The sequence below is a fragment of the Lolium rigidum genome, chromosome 7 (genome assembly GCF_022539505.1).
Source record: "Lolium rigidum isolate FL_2022 chromosome 7, APGP_CSIRO_Lrig_0.1, whole genome shotgun sequence".
Taxonomy (NCBI): Eukaryota; Viridiplantae; Streptophyta; class Magnoliopsida; order Poales; family Poaceae; genus Lolium; species Lolium rigidum.
The window spans coordinates 12446692-12464084 of NC_061514.1; the positions used below are offsets into that span (position 1 = coordinate 12446692).

At 42.0% G+C, this 17393-nt stretch overlaps 1 protein-coding gene and 1 long non-coding RNA gene across 2 annotated transcripts; one reads left to right on the forward strand and one right to left on the reverse strand.

Moving 5' to 3' along the window:
- Window positions 1-330: 330 nt before the first annotated feature.
- LOC124679293 lies at window positions 331-1656 on the forward strand. The gene is made up of 4 exons (XR_006994912.1): window positions 331-576; window positions 1164-1223; window positions 1352-1405; window positions 1609-1656. It is a non-coding gene; the product is annotated as an uncharacterized LOC124679293 (long non-coding RNA).
- Window positions 1657-5827: 4171 nt separating this feature from the next.
- On the reverse strand, window positions 5828-16715 carry LOC124670905. Its single transcript, XM_047207368.1, has 23 exons — window positions 16518-16715; window positions 11529-11752; window positions 11305-11410; window positions 10870-10971; window positions 10628-10766; window positions 10375-10525; window positions 10176-10299; window positions 9832-10009; window positions 9662-9690; window positions 8820-8968; window positions 8641-8743; window positions 8441-8536; window positions 8302-8354; window positions 8062-8182; window positions 7776-7838; window positions 7631-7690; window positions 7356-7517; window positions 7079-7149; window positions 6898-6991; window positions 6648-6784; window positions 6461-6541; window positions 6223-6328; window positions 5828-5872 (listed from the first exon to the last, which is right to left on the reverse strand). Exons 1-23 carry the CDS (start codon window positions 16713-16715, stop codon window positions 5828-5830), a joined length of 2592 nt encoding a protein of 863 aa, XP_047063324.1.
- Between the last annotated feature and the right edge of the window lie 678 nt (window positions 16716-17393).

Below are 17393 nucleotides of genomic sequence, written 5' to 3' on the forward strand. Positions count from 1 at the left end.
GAAGAAAACACCTCAGCGTTTTGTGTTCGTGGATACAGGGCTTATCCAGTTCTCGCACTCTGTATATGCACCGTTTAGTGCAACTGCCAATTGGTGTTTTTTTTTTCTGTAACGTTGGTGGTGATGTTAATTCCATTTTGTAGTGATGTTCGTGCCGGGTCTGAAGGCGGGCGCAGGAGGCGTCCACTGTGTGCAGTAGCTGTTCCGTGGCTACCTTGACATTGAAGTTCAGGATATTGTTGACATCAGCAGCAAAGGTCAAATTATTCTCTTTTGTAGCCTAAGTTTTTGGGAGTTGATTATTGCTGTCTAAATCTGTTCATGACAATTTCCTCATGGTTTTGTCTTTCTATTTACTGAAATGATATCAAAGTGACCCATTTCCTACTCGATTTGGCAGGAAAGGCCTTTGTTTCTGATTGCACCAGATGCCTGCCAAGTCTGCCACGGCTGTTTGTCTGTTGCCGCGTGCTCCTTGTGTTGCTGGAGAGGACTCTGCCATCCTTGCTGCCGCTGCCGGCGTGCTTCTATTTGGCAGTGGATGAAAAGGGCTTCCTCGAGCATGAGGTGTCCCAGGTTGTACGGCGTCAAGATAATCTCACTCTCTAGCCCTGTTTGTTAGGCATATATAGTTTCTGCAGATTATGATTTGTGTGCATCATGTCATTCTTTACTGAGGAGTCTGTCTTGAGTTGCTGGTCTGGGTCATGGCCTTGGTGCCACCGCCTTGTTTTCATGTTGTGCTAGCCATTGCTAGTTATGTTAGGGTAATTAAATTGAATTTTAACCCTTATATGTGTGCTATTTAAGCTAGAACCCTAGACGTTTTTAGTTGTCCAGGACTTGTTACTAGTAAAAAATGGTGTCTTGTTCATTTTTTGCATAGTCGCAATTAGTCCTCTTATGAAGGGCAGGAGGTGGTGTTGTTACTTCCATCTGTTATTTACTTCCTAACAATCCTTTTGATGGATTTCTTAGTTGATTCTGGGAAGACGGATGCTTTTCTTAATCATGCCATGACTTACAACACAATGCTGCCTTATTGGCTTATATAGGTTATTCTGTGATCCAACACATTGATGTCTTACAAAGATGAATTTTGTTAATCTTCGACAATCCATTGGTTACTCATTGTTCTTTTTGAATGCACTACTATGATGCAGCAAACTGGAAGATGGTCTGATGGAAAGGGACGAGTTAAACTGACTTGTGGAGAGAAACAGGTGAGCATTTCCCTGTTGCTGTCCAAACAAGTTGCTTGGAGTGAATTTTTGAGTAGGTGGGAGCTTTTTGTTCTATGAATCAGTGTTTGCTTTGCTGACCATTATCTTATGTTCTTGTTTGAGGGCAGCAATAAGAACTAAGCTACAGCTGTAACCTCCTTCTCTGACTCAATGTGCTTGGGGTGGGTACCTGGTTCTCCCTTCTCTCCTCTACATGCGCTGTGATAGACCATGAGCATGAACTGTTTCTATTTTGCGCAAGAATACTTGCTCCTGTTTGTTTTTATGTCATGAGCCAAGCAACTGCTATTTTTTATGGGACCTTTTTGAGTGGAATCTTTTTCTTGTTAGTAGTTTCTACTAATGAAGCTATCTATTCATGCAGAAATGTTGGACACCGTAGCAGAGATGCTAGTGTGCAAGGAAAGCAGTGGTTTTGGCAATTAGCATTACTCAGGTGAGAATCTGCTTGTCTCCTTTATGTGCTTTGTTATAGCATGGCCATGGGAGTCTTGTATAAATATATCAGTGTTTGCTTTTTGTTGACCTGACCATGCTTTATTTCTTAATGAAGGATAACTGATGAGGAGTAAACAATGACAGCGTTGGGCTTCTTCTTCTTGGACTCTGGGTGTACAGGGAAGTTTGTGGTTCCTCGTCGCTATCATTTCTTAGTCTTGTGTACATAGTTGATCATGTTACATGATGATTTTCTGGCCTGGAGTCTCCAGTTTTGCGTATATCATTCTGGTGGCCATCTAGCGTCTGTACATGGTCATATCTTAAGTGTGGGTCCGTACAGGGCTTCCGCAAGCATAAGTTTGCCCAGGTCTCAAGAATATTTGCATGTACTGCTGCTAATATTGAAAGAGGAACTGAAATTCACGTGCAAGGCCAGTACAGCAGAGATGTTATGGCATCTCTGTTATGGCAAACCATGGAGTCTTGTATAAATGGTATTATTATTCAGGTGAGAATCTGCTTGCGTTCTGTTGTGGCATGTCCATGGAGTCTTGTATAAATGTATCACGGCCATTGTTTGGTGGTCTAGGTATGCTTGCCGTTTTGTTGCAAGTGGCCAGACAGCTTTGATTGGCTTGGCTAGTTGATTGTGTTTAGGTAGTTCCCTTTGTTGTGTTTGATTTCAATGATTATTTTTCCTAGAACACTGATGATACCAGGCTTGGCTGTGATGCTGAAACTTTTGCTTTGGTTGGTCTGGTGCAGGGTATGGCGAGGACGAGGCAGAGCTGGTGGTGTCGATGTGTAAAGTAGTGGTTGTAATAGTCAGGCCGAGTTGCGTCGTAATGGTCTGGTCGAGAAGCTGAAGGTGTTTTGTTTTTCACGGACTACATATATATATGGCTGTTAAAGAAGCAGGCAGGCAGTTGCAAATTTAGCTTTGGTGGTGAGTAAGAGTAGTGTTTAGCTGTAGCTTTGAGAGTAGGCAGTTTCATTCTTCATGTCGTGCCGTGATGTAAATGAATGGCTAAATTTAAAAAAAAAAAACTTTTGATGTCCAGTTTTTGTTGCTGTAATATTGACAATTTATAGAAATGTAAGATATTATCTGTGTCTATATATAAATAGATGTTTGAGATTTTGAGGAAATCTGGACGTACCTAGATTTAGAGAAACCTCAGGCATGTATTTATATTTTTATAGATGGAGGGAGAGAGAGTAAGATAATGGCATGGATGTGCCAGTGGTCGTTTTTTTTTGCGTGCAGCAGAATGGAAGGATACGGACGAGCTGAGCGATGGAATGTCATGCGAAAATGGAAGGATCTTGCGAGCAGGACAGCAAGTCCGGATCTATTTTTTTTGTTTTTAATTGCGTCGGTCAGGCACAGAAAGGAATTTGGGTATTTATTTGTTGAGGACAAACAAAGCTTTGGTTTCCAGACGCGAAGTAATCTGAGAGAGGGCGAGCGAAACAAGGAGGGAAAAGACGAGTTGAGTAGGCAACCGTCGCGCTCGGTCGTGAGAGAATCAAGTGGCTGACTTCCCGTGTCTCGATCCGCAGTTAAAGCGGGCCAACTGTTCATTTCGCTTATTTGCTTCCTTTCGGTGGTGGACTGTCAAATAAGCAGGGAGCCTTGTGGGCCGCCTCGTGGGCTTAAACAACATCAAATCAACTACGGACTATGTGTGGATCTACGGAGGCCCTTGCGTGTGGCAATGGCAACAGACGAAGCGTCTGCGAGGAAACCGACACCGACCCACACACGTACCGCTCGCCACAGTCCATATTATAAAACCAAGTCGTTACGGCCTTGCCTCGATACCGCGCGCTCCACATGATGCGGTCGTCGTCATCACCGCCTCCGCCGGCGAGTCGACGGGGGCGAGCCAGGAAAGCCCCGGCGTTTCACGTCTCCGTGTTCAAGCACATGGAGCTGCCGTGTGGGAGGAACTGGGCCGAGCTGCCCGCGGACGCGATCTCGTGCATCCTCCACAGGCTGGACCAGACGGAGCTCCTCATCGGCGGCGTGGCGGCGGTGTGCCGCTCCTGGCGCCGCGCCGCGCGAGAGGAGCCAGAGCTGTGGCGACGCATTGACCTGCGTGATTTTCATCATATTCCACCCTTCAACTGGCCAGTCGGCCTCAGGAGTATCATGCGGGCTGCCCTGCGGCTCAGCGCGGGGCAGTGCCATACCTTCTTCGGCGAGCACCTCCACGATGACCACTTCGTCCTCCTCGCTGAGCAGTAAGGTTTTCTACTTCTTCTTCTTCATCCCTAACCCCACCTCTGGTTTGATGCCACGTATCCAATTGTTTGGTTGTTCATGCTAAATTGCACCAAATATTTAGTTGCCGAATAAAATATTTGTTCCAGCTCTCCAGTAAAAACTAAATTTGTTTGGATAATATTGCCTCAGTTCGTTATAGTATAATATATTGAGGTTCGGCAGTTTATATTTTGGAACGGAGAGAGTACTAGAAAAATGTATTTCCTCTGCTTTATCTGAATTACACAGTGAAATCAACCTTATGCATATGACGTTTTGGAGCTGCTTCACACTGAACTACTCTTTTACATCCGACCGTTGTTAATTTCATGTCTTCATTTCTGCTCAACAAAGAGAAAGAGTTTACTAAAGAGCTAATTATATATATCATGCAGGGCCCCCTTACTGAAGAGCCTTCATCTCATTAACTGCTACTGTATCTCCGACCAAGGGTTTGCAAACACAATCAAAAAGCTTTCTCTGCTTGAGGAGCTTGAGCTTCGCACACAAGTTCTCGAACTTGTGGCGGGAGCGTGCCCAGGCCTGAAGCACTTTAGACTTGTCAACCACTGGAATTTTGAACCTAAGGATGACCGGAAAGCTCGTGCAATTGCTACAATGTCTGGGTTGCGTTCCTTGCATATTGTCAATGATAAAATCGACAATGAAGGCTTGACAACCATCCTCGACAGCTGCCATCATCTAGAGTATCTTAACATGCACGATTGCTGGAATATCAAGATGGATGAAAACCTAGGAGCAAAGTTAGCCAGGATCAACGTCGATGACTATGAGTACCTTCTGCCATCCGATCCTGATAGCTGTTGCACTTCTCCGTTTTCTTCGTGCGATGATTATGACGATCTATCTCTTTCTTACTACCTTGGTGATGATATCGATGACATGGATGAAGAGCACGGAAGAACTATTGACATCAAGAGCATGTGTAGGTACTTGAGCTAATGTGATGGGGTAGAAATGGATGTTTTGATGTCTGATTGAGTGATGCCTTCTATTCTCAAATGCATGCACATGTTTTGTCGCTTCACTCGGCCGCGATTTCCCCCAAGAGGATATAGCTTTCTTCACGGTGTTTAATGTCTCGCTTGTGTTCCTGTGTTGTGTGCAAGATACAATCCTCCGGAGAAATATGATTAATTAAAGGACGTCAGGGTGATGTTCTTCATTTTGCAAGAACAAGCAGAGCAAACAAAACGAGCTGCCCTAGGGATGGTCTTTTGCTTGCAGAGAAGGGGGATTCAGAGGCTGGTCTTGGGGAGGTTGGCTTGTGGCAAGTGTTTAAAGAGATGGGAGAAATCAGTTCAACTCTTCAAATAAATTTGCTTTTGTTCATACAAAGGCTAATAAGGCAACGCATGTGTCTGTGCAAAACATTCTTTATCTTTAGTTTCGGAAGTAGCTTCCTTTGAACTAATCCCTGATTGGGCTTGTCCAATCGGATATGTTAATTATCATCTTTTGAGTAAAGGTGACGACGTTTAACTAAAAGAAAAGAATAGATCAGAAACTAGAAACAGGACATCAACTGTTTCTGATAGATATGAAAGCAACGGACCACTTTCATCCATACATTTCCCAAATTCTAGTAACCAGGCTATATATAATGTAGCACTTGCATACGCGTGCACATGCACACATGGTACATCTTTATTGAAAGATAACAATACACTGTCACGAAGAACTGAACACTGCATGATTAAAACAAGCTAGAGGATATATGACCAAACCACGTGATTAGGCTGCCGGGAACGAACCATTCTGGGATTGAATTATTAGAAGTTCTTAGGCTATCGAGAAGTAGCAGTTCGACAGCTGAACGGAGAAGGATATGTTGTCTTAATGTCTTTAGCCATCAAGACATGGCTAGCCGCCTGTTGCCTGGACGAGAGAAAACAACCTGCACGCAATACGTCGGCCAGTCAGGCATCAGAATCAGTACCTGGAGTACGACCTCCTTTTCCATAAAAAGGGGAAGGTTCGGACATAAATTTTGTTTAAAACTTTGACCATTCATATCTTATAAAATGTTTTGATTTGATATGTGAAAATCACATGTTTAGGTCTTTCTCAAGAAATCACTTTCGTTCAAGTTTTATGATTTGCTACAGTGGAAATCGATGACTACTATATTTGAGCAGGAGACCATGCCGATTTCCATAATGTCATCTTTTTAAGACAAGAGGGAGTAAATTATCTCCATCTGTCTGGAAATAATGTATGTACATGTACACATATATACATATCTACCTGGTAATCTCCAACTGCTCGTGACTTGAAACCAGCTGCAGAGTATATGAGGTAAAACTCCCAGATACGGAGGAACCTTTCATCAAAGCCCAAGGCCAAAACTTGGCTGCAGCAAGAAAAAGAAAGCGATAAGAAATAATACTACTAACTGAGTAATCATAACAATCCATAACAGTACTAATCGATCACAAGCTATGCATAGCACAAGAGCATTCAATTGAATGTACTATATACTTACTCTTTGTTGGCAATGAAGTTGTCCCTCCAGTGTATCAGAGTTGTGTAGTAATGGGGCCCAATATTCTCCACATGCTCTATGCTACAACATTAGGGATAGTGTAATTAATAAGCCGGCCTAGATCCATCCATGACCTTGCATGAAGTAACCAATTAATCAAACATCGATCGATTGATGTGAAACGTACCAGAACCTTGATGCCGAGGTCATGGCAGCCATTACACGGGCCAAAGAAGGAAGGCAGCCGCCAGGGAATATGTATTCTTTTATGAAATCTGGCCTTTTTCTGTATTGCTCGTACCGTTCCTCTGCAATTGAGATGAACTGGACGCACAAGTATGTATTTGCAGATAAAGGTTAGTTCGTGATCGTGTAAACCTAACTAAGGACTTGTGTGGATTAGGTGTTGACAATGATATTTATCCTGCAGTACTAACCTGGAGGACCAATATGCCATCTTCAGCCAAGTGAGACTCACAGATGGCAAAAAATTCGTCCATGTATTCATGGCCAACATGTTCGATCATACCGCTGATTTAATTTACAGAAGAGGAATATGTAAACACGGGTATTGTCCAAGTCACAGTGCGCATCCATAATAGTGTTAGTAATACTTACCAGCTTATGATTGCGTCATACTTGCAAGGTGGCATTTTACGGTAGTCACACAGCAGAAAAGTTATGTGCTCCTAAAAAAATAAAAACAATTGACAGTAGAATTGTTAGCTACACTTCACCCTACCGAAGTAAAGGGTGGAGGTCTGGAGGATAAAAAAGCTAAAATACTCGCACTAAACTTTATCAATGAACACATATGGTGGAATGGTGATTAATTACTGCTAAACTAGTAAACTGGACAGGTCTTGCGTAAAGGAGTGAGTAACATAGAACTAACCTCTAAGCCAGCTTCTTTTACTTTTTTCTCAGCGTATTTAAGCTGCTCCTCTGACAAAGTCACTCCAGTGTATTTGCAGCCAGTTTGCTTAACCACTTGTATAGCTAAACTGCCCCAGCCGCTACCAATATCAAGAACATGATGCCCCGCCTCGACTTTAGCCTTTGGTTAAACAAGAATTTTGCAAGAATGAAGTACCATCAGATCATGTTCACAACATTTTCTAACTAGTAACCAATATGATGACACAATTTCTAGAGATATGGCAGTATTACCTTTGAGATTAGAAGGTTAAGTTTACGTTGCTGGGCTGCTTCTAAGCTTTCATCCTCCATCTACCAGTTTATGTTTAGTCCATGAATTAATAAAATTACGCTACAACATTTACAAGCTGCAGAACAAATCACAAGATTTACAAACCTTGAAAACTGCACAAGAGTAAGTCATCGATTTATCCAGAAAAAGCTTGAAAAAATCGTTACTCTGCACACACATATAAAAAGACGGAACTATCAATACTATTTGGTTCGTTATTATAAAAGCGTGGAAAGTAATGAATGATAACAAATCTTTTTGATATGTCCGGAAAACGAAAATCTCAACTCAATAAGATCGGCAACAATTATGGTATTACAATTGACCTAATCAACTAGGTATCTTAATCCAGATGGAATGTAATAATAAAAGAAGAGAGATGGGTACTGACAAGATCATAGTGCTGAGAGATATTTCGACGAGTTTGTGTTGCAGTGTTCTTCCTCGAGACATGGCGCAGAAAGTTTTTAGCATATTTCAAATTAGCTATTGCATGCAAGGGTGTCCAAGCCCTGCACACCCAAAAAAAATCATATACATGATTAGTCAGAAATGCGTAGATTCTCAGGTACCACGTCATTTTTATCAAAGAATTCATAGGAATTTAATTGAGAAATGAAGTTTTCAGAACCCTTTTCTGGCAATGCCGCGGTTCCTACGCGCATCTCTGTTAGCGATGAGAATCTGCAAAGAAATGGATCGTGGATTTGATCTGAAATGAAAAAGAAATAGCTCTAGCGATAAGCTGGTGGACTTTGGTATAGTTTTACCAGGATAAGATTCAGAAGGCCTTCTCTCTTGTCAACAAGAGAGTAACATCCATTAATATAGGCTTCTGCCAAGCCAATGCTCCCTTCTGTTGTAACCTGAGAGCCATGATAAACACATGTAGTTCAAATGAGAAGGTTGGATGAAGCAATTGCAGTGTAGTATGAAAAAGTGTAGGCAGAACAAGAGAAGAGAAGATTACCTTCCAATAGAACAAGGGGTCATGAACTCGTATGACAGATTTCACATGGCATTTGTCGCAAGCCTTACCAAAGCTGAACACACTACCTCCTTCTTCGACCAATCTGCACAAAAACTATCATGGTTAAAAATATTCATAATTAGACGCGACGTAGTACATTGACTCATACAAGGACTCACATCAAGTTGCCGATGGTTATGTATTGGTTAAAAAATCTTGCAACAGCAAGGCGTGACCCAGCCTCGGTCCATGATGGAACCATCTGCTTTGGGTTCAGCATAAGCTCACATTTCTTTCCAAGCAAACCTTGAGCTGCTGCTCTCCCAGACTGCATCGATTCAATATGGCCAACATAAAAATACCTCACATAACTATTTCATCAAATAGTAAATCTAAATTATGCCACTGAAACTAAAATCATATATGTCAGGGTGGTGCCCCCATAGATGAATAAAGGAGAAGCTTGGAAATCTAGTAGCTAGCTTGGGCCATAAGCCTACTAGAGGTAAGCAAGAATATGGTTAGTTATGGTTATGAAAGGATTAGGTATGTTTAGCTTTGTTAGAGATTAGTTGTTTACAGTCTAATAGAACATCATGTCTCTAAACAGGTATCAAACTCTTCAATCACTAAACAATGGGAATAATAAACTAGTAATGCTCTAATCATAGTTTCTGACTTGTGTCCTTGTCATCTTTGGCAAGAATCAAGATGGCTTGTCAGCTCATGACTTGTAAGTTGTGCCCAGGTTAGCTCTCAACTCACAACAATGGTGTTCGATGGGGGCACTCTATCTCTGCTGTCTAGGAATAAACAAGGAGATGCTTTCGTGCAGCAAATGCCTTATCCAGTTTGCCGCTCTCTTTGTGGAGATTGGGCCGACAATGCGTGAGCATGGCCATCATCTCTTTCCATCTTTGTTGACCACCTTCCCGGCATGGGAAAGCGGTGACAAGACTCGCCGAGAGGAAATGCAAGACAGGTCTAAATGACAAAATGCACAGCTTGTGCATGCAGATACCTTCAATCCATCTTCATGGAATCCATGACCTGCGATCCAAGGTAGATGAGACATTTGAGACCTAATGTTCTTTAGATCATTTCACACATAAGTTCAAAGTATATCATACATCTACATGCAATTTGTAACAAACATCTAATCCACAAACTAGAATTCATGAAACAGATTACCTTGATACGCCCCACAGAACCATATTCCTCTCTTTCCCTGGATCTGATCAAACTGAAGATAAGCCTTCGCCGCAGCCACAGACGGAACAGGAAGGCTTGTAGACCATTTAAGCAGTACGTGATTCGGAACACAAGGGGGGTTGAGTGTCACGAGGAAAGGCCTGATGGATTCAATTTTCTAGAAGTGCAAAAAAAAGAACAAATATACCATAGTTAATAATTAAGTAATCCATTCATACAGCTAAAGGGGCTAGGCTTAAGCTTCTATTTTGCTGTTATTCTGTGCTACAGCCTGCTCTACGGCGTGTTATATCGTGATGAAAATCTTGCTGTAGGGAAGTTACCTGAATATGGTTTAGCCAGTAAGTAACAGAAAACCCGGTACTAGTTACCCCTAGGAAATTCCAGGCGCTCCATGCCGACAGATTTCGGGGCATCAAATTTTGATCACAGTGGAGGTATATGTCCCTGTGTGTCAGACAATTAGTAGATGAGATCAAACTCTATTGATGCGTTAATTTGAAAATAGTAGGCAGGTTTCACCTTTGGACATACTGACAGGCACCTAGAATTTTCAGTTCATAATGTGTAGCTTCAGTTCCTAGTACTTTGAGAGAACTAGGTGCACGGACCCCAAGGATGACACTGTCGTATGTTTCCTCTGAACCATCATTCTCCAAGACCCTGTAGCCAGCTGTCAAGATAGACTATTGTCTTAGTTAGTGGATCAATAATATATATGATGACACCCACAATGTTTGTACAGGCGACAATAAACAAACAATAACGCGTGTACCTCCATCAAAACTTGAAACAGATTTTACCAGACAGCTGGTTTTAATTCGACAGCCCATGCTTTCCAATTCTCCTTTTACCTTGTTTACATACGACTGCGAACAAGCCTTGACAGTGGGCAACTGGGCGTGACGAAACAGCTGAGAGTGCAGCGACATAGTCATCAGCTTTCAAAGACAAATTAACTATTAAGCATTCAAATGCAAGGGGAAAGGAACATGTATACAAAGTTTTGCTAGGCACCTGAAGAAGATCATGGTTACGGAAAAATGACAGCACGAAGAAAGCCGAGAGGCTCAAAACACCTTGTGATGAACATGACCAACTGCCTGCGCAGACCGGAATCTGCACCAAGTATATATTTTTCAAAACTGCATAAACGAGACAGTGTGTTTGCACACTCAAAAACTTCTACAAGCTAACATAACCAGCTGGCCTTACCACCCCCTGTACCCATCCATGTTGCCCTGATTTTACTTATAATAATTTGAAATTTTTATCAAAAAGTTTCATACTATAGGAAATTGTAGTTTCCCTTCACAGTTTTTACATAACTGCCCAAAAAAACATGAAAAATCATAAATTGAGTAGAGAAATTATGATGTTAGATTTTGCCAAAATAAAGGGTTGTTGGATACGCTAGAAAAAAGGCATAAGCAAGTAGATTAGAAGCAGTACAAGGTAAGCCTCTTGGAATGAGAGGGAATATCCATGCGACTGAATGAACTGCCCCAACGTCTCGCTACGGTCCAGATCAGGGTTATTCTCATGGTACTCCAGGTACCTTCATTCCAAAGATCAGTCAAGCAGATTAATTGTTTTCATATATGAACACAAGGCATAGATATATGTAATGGAAGTATTATGTATGCACATGTGAACTGATGGACCGGACTGCTTACGTCAGAGCCTCTTTCTTGAACCTGAGTATCTCACAGACCATGCGCCAAAAACTGGTTTTCAGTATGTTGGCTTTCTGCGCCAAGAGGCTCGAGATACCGTTGCCATTGCCCCACTCACATCCTCGTCCGCCACAATGATTTGTACTCACTGAGAACGACATGTCTGATCTCTCCATCTCCACCCCGAGCCGTTCTAACCATTCCACCATGTGGGGATATGTTACCTACATTATTTTGATGCATATGGCACAACAAATCTTAATGAGCAACAAAAAAAAAGGTACCTCGAAATATAATTTAGGGTTGTACCAAACGGCGCAAACTGAATGGAATAGGGATAACTGAAGCTCAGAACTACTAGGAAACAATGACTGCAACTCTACAAGACTAATCCAAATGGGCAAACGTATAGGTAAAGTTCAGACCTTAATATGGAATCGCATCACCAATATCAACTACTCCTACACTACATTAGTTTGCAGAGAACAGAGATTCAACCAATTGGCGCCGACACGCATTGGGTCGAGTAGAATCATCCGTGTCGAAAGTGGCCTCCGTTGTTTCTTGGGGTCACCAGGGTCGGCCTTATAGCCGCTACCTGGGCGTCGATGCAGGCTGGTGGAGTGACGCGGCGGCGTCGGGCGGCGGCAAGGAGAGGTGGTGGAGACCTGGGGCAAGGAAAGAGAATGGCAGGCGATAGAGGCGAGGCAGCGACGTTCAAGGCAGGTCGACGCATCGCGGCGACGGCCGCCGTTAGTGGTGACGACGGTGTGTGAGCGTGTGCTGGAGGCGAGGAAATGACGGCGACGACGGAAGCGGCGGCCACTGCCCACTGGAGCACAGGGCGGTGGCCGAAGGCGGGGAAGACGGCGGTAAACCCAGGCCCGACCAAGCTGGAGGCCCATACCCAGGAATGCGGTACGAGGTGATGGAGGGCAGGGCAAAAATCAAGCCATAAGCCCGGCTATCCAACGAGCAGCTGAAAGCAACTGGCAAAACAAAGCCGGCCCATCTATCCAATCTGCACCCATAAGCAGGGAACTCCAATCCGCAACTAGTTGGGTTCACAGCTCTAGGTCCACGTTTGCGGCAAGTCCACTGTTCCTTCTATCCTTCTTCCGTCTCGAGGCACGAAGCGCCTACGTGTGATAACTATCTTTAAAAAAAAAATAAGATGTGCTAACTATCTCAAACCAACCAAAACGATTGCATCACGCACGGAGGCACAGAGCGCCTGCTAGGGACTAGGGGAAGGAATTGGGAGAAGATCAATCTTCTTCTACTCCCTCTGTTTTTATATGTAAGGCCACAATGCCTTTCAAAGTAGAACTTTGACTAACATAATATGAATTATATGTCACCAAAAGTATACCATTGGATTGATAATTGAAAGATGTTTCCAATAATATGCTTTTGGTGTTATATAATTTACTTTTTATTGATCAAATTGTTAGTCAAAGTTTAGACACGGAATACTTTGTGGTCTTATATATAAAAACGGAGGGAGTACATCTAACTTTGAATTAATTTCGATTAGCACCGGCTCTATCCTCTACCTTCTTGCATTCTCAACCCCAACCTGGCGAATGATTTTTTTTACAATACTTGTAGATGTTGCATTAGCGGTTCACTCGGTCTTAGATGCACGGATGGTTGGATTTGTGCTAATTTACTGCACCGTTGGTGTCATCTCTCTTTTTCTTCTATCAAATATTATTTGCTTACATAGCTTATCATGTGGTCTTGGATGCTTGGAGAACTAGATTTGTGCTAATTTCCTACAACGTTCAGGTGTCATCTCTCATTTTCTTCTATCAGGTATTATTTGCCAATCACAATTTATTGGATTTTATGCCTTCACAACTTTTTTAAATATATGTATGAAAACGATTTTTTTCTCCAAACTTTTGGACCCATTCATGGAGTCCGACATGGGGTCTCTGAAAACCCCGAGCCGGACCTGAATAGACCTCTCATGAGGGGTCAGGGGAGGAAGGAGGGGTACAGTTTGGGCTGCACAGGGGATCGTTGGCATCAAAGATCTGCATCGGTTTATAGGGAGAAGTGTCTTATCAAGTGAAAAATATTTCTTCAAAATTTTGAAAGAATTTACTGAAATAACGATTTTCGCTAAAAGACAAGAAAACTTAATACCGATCAAATTTTTCGACCATATTTGAAAAAGTCCCGTATATTGAAGTATTATGTCTAGTGGTAGTGGAGGGCACATGTGGTTATATGCAATGTCCTGATTTTGACTTCACGTCTTGTAAACTACTTTTGCTAAATTAATTTAATCGCTAAACTTTTGGTTTGACGAAAAAAATTGACTTCTTTAAAATTTTGTTAATACTGCGAAATTTTGTATATCCAGCAGAGGTGAGATGCAATACACCAAGGATGTGGGGCAGCCGCATCTTTAGGCCAGCCACAAGTCCACAACGTATGCGCCAAATGCTAGATTGATATATGTTTTTTTAAGCTTTTGGAACTATAGTTCCCTATATTATAACAATAGTACTACCTTCTTTCTAAAATATAAGCCTCTTTAGAAAATTAAACTAGCTTTCTATATTTCGGAACAGACATAATACTAAGTTAATTATAATGAAAAGAGGGAACCGTCGCATCCACTAGATCTGAAGCAAGTTCTACTAAGAAATAAATAAATACTATTAATTCAACTACCCATGGCAAAAAAATACATTCATATGTCTAAGTAGAGGAGACAAAACACTTATTTTCTGTATGGTTTTACTCGGGTGGTACCCGCAGTACAGGTATTTGAAACCGACTAAGACTAGTCACAATGCATAGTATGAAATAAAAGTATCATGTGTATGATACTACTACATGTTACTATGTCCACGATGCATTGCATCATGTACTAGTATCATAATATTCTTATATTAATTAATTTGTAGAATCTCAATGCAAATCTCTGTACAAGATGTATTTGACATTAAAAAAATTAGTACTACATCGTGCTATGGTACGGTATCTACCTATGATACTACAATCATCTCTTTTGTCTTTAATTGCACTGCCACATCAGCTTTTTACATGTATGAGATGCATGATAGTACCTATGATACTTCTATTGTGGGTATTCTAAGACTAGTCACAATGGGAAGTATCATACACTAGTATCATGTACATGATACTAGTTTATGATACAACCCCCACAATGCATAGTATCATAAGGTAATACCGTAGTATCATCATATTTAATATTTTGTAGAATCTCAATGCAAATTTATGTACATGATGTGTTTGCCATTAAGTTTTCTAGTTTTACGTGCTATGATACGGTATCATATTATGATATCACTCCCATCTCTCACCTCATTAATTGGTGCGCCACATCAGATTTTTGCATGCATAATACTACTTATGATATTTCCATTGTGACTAGTCTAAGTTGTAGAGCCTTCGCCATGTTTCACACCGATGCGACGTAGTACTTTTAGGGCAAATTAGGAAATGGCGACCATGTGGTACCCCATATAGTATGAGATCAGCTAAACAACACATGTCCATAAACGTTAAAGTAAACATATCACAATCTTACATTAGCACAGAATTATTAGAAGCATACAATAACTTTTGGTTGCTTAGATCAAGGTACAATTTATATCCAGAGATCTAGGCTTGTCATGTGCAAGGTTTTTTCTCTCTCAAGCAAGTTGTTTACGTAGGCACTAGAATGAATGGTTACCGCAAATCTCGGAGATTTTGGTATTTTAGCATCCAAGTTATTTGAATTCAAACTTTTAACACTATAAATAAATATAATTGCTACCATTACTTCCCCATACTGCTTACATGGCGGAGTGGTCAGCGCTTTGCGCCTACAACCAGCCGTGGGGGTTCAAACCCCACTCGCTGATATTTTCCATTTTTATGTTGTGAAGCACCACCTACATAGAGAGTGAACCTTCCAACAAATAATGGTGTCGAGAGAAGAAACCAAACCCACAACCCCGAGTTTCTTGCCACCACACCCACCTAGCTATCGTATTCCTTACTATTTTACCTTCTTTTAAAGTTAAAGTTAAACTCATTCAAATGTTTCTCGGAGGGAAACAAGAACTTCTATTTTCCTGCCGGTTACTGAAAGTCCCGCTCAAGAAAAAATAGCCATTGGACCGATGTTGAGGGTTGCAAGGAAGGCCTCCCACCATTGATTAATGCTCTGCGTGGGAGGCAAAGGCGGTAGAAACTGGGTACCAACGTAAAATTCTCTACCTTTAAACTACGAGTAAAACACAACTACACATCACAACTCCTACTGAAAACTAACTATTACATAGGAACAATTTTTTGGTATTAATGCATTGCAAACTTTTTAGCATTCCTCCGGAAGCAACCATAGAGCAATTTTCACAAGCCTTGTGAACAGCCTCGTCGTGAATATAATTGTCTAGTCCTCCTCTCACATATCGATATTTTGGTTGAACTAGCTAGTGCATGCAATTTTATATGGTATCAGACCTACAAGATCTTGGGTTAAAATCCTTGCCAACGCTGTATTTAAAATAAATATTTGCGGCCTTCCTAAAAAAAATCCAAAAATCCATGTCTAAAGCTTGTCCGAGATCTAAGAAAAAAAGATCCACCGGCCTAGACGTGACGGAAGGTGTTGAATATAATTGCTAGTCCTCCTCCAACACTAGCGCATGCAATTTCACAAGCTGAACGTTTAGGTGTACTTTTTCCGAAAATTCCATCTTTTTTTCATGAAAAGCCATGATGTTATTTTCTTCCCTCTGAATAACGGGGCAATTTTCACAAGACTGGTGTCGCGGCATATGATCTGTATGTATATGAGGTATAGACACATTTGAAAAACGTAACAATTAGTGGTGACCATTGAGTCTTCTCATAATCTCATGCACTCGCTAGGAAAATGATTTTGTATACATGGACATAAGTTGAGAATCTAACAAAGCCAAGGGATGATCGATTGAGAAACATGAATTAAGCGACCTGGTTGAAGCTCATGAAGCCGAGGTCGAGTTGGACCTTGCCTCCAGCGCCGTCACTGACGGCCACCGTTCTTGCATGCCCGCCGAGGCGGTCGTCTTCCTCATACAGGCTCACACGCACGCCGCCTCCGCTCGTGGCGAGCAGCTCGTGCGCCGCCGCTAGCCCGCTTACCCCGCCACCCACCACCGCCACCCTCATTCTGTTATGCTCGATCGGCTGGCTCTCTCGCTCTGCTAGCTCTGCTGTGTGCTCTTAATTTGTCTACGCCCTCGCCTTCTATTTAAGCTGGTCTAGTGTGCGATCGCAACTTGCACAATGTCGGCGTACGACGGCACATCACGTGCATGTCTGTAAGGATCCGCAGCTTGGTTCTCCCTCTATGTCACTGGCGAGAGGGGCTTGGTCGCTGACAATGTCTGCATGACACCGGTGTTGCTTGATTGCTTCCATGCCGCGTGGTTTGCGCAAGGATGCATGCTGCAGGAGGATTGGAGGAAACAGTAGGAACTGCACCGCTACAGCGTTTTTTCAGTACTTGCTGCAGCGTCTGTAATTGTTCTTGCATCGCTGCTACTCCGTACAACTAATAAAGCTAGTACGGCGTATTTGTGTTGATTTGCCGCGTGATTTGCTCTGCCACCTCTCTGTGTACAATCTTTGATCATTATACTAACATGCTGATAGTAAATGTCTTATTGAACACACAATAAATAGTCTTGAATGCAATATTATGCCATCATGCATGCTTCATCATCAACGTAATATAACATCTAAATCTGAATTTTTGAAATGATTTATACACATCGTCCATCCGATTTCGCAATTCATCTTCACCCGTGACTTTGTCTCGCCGAGGGCTTTAAAACAAGATTTCAT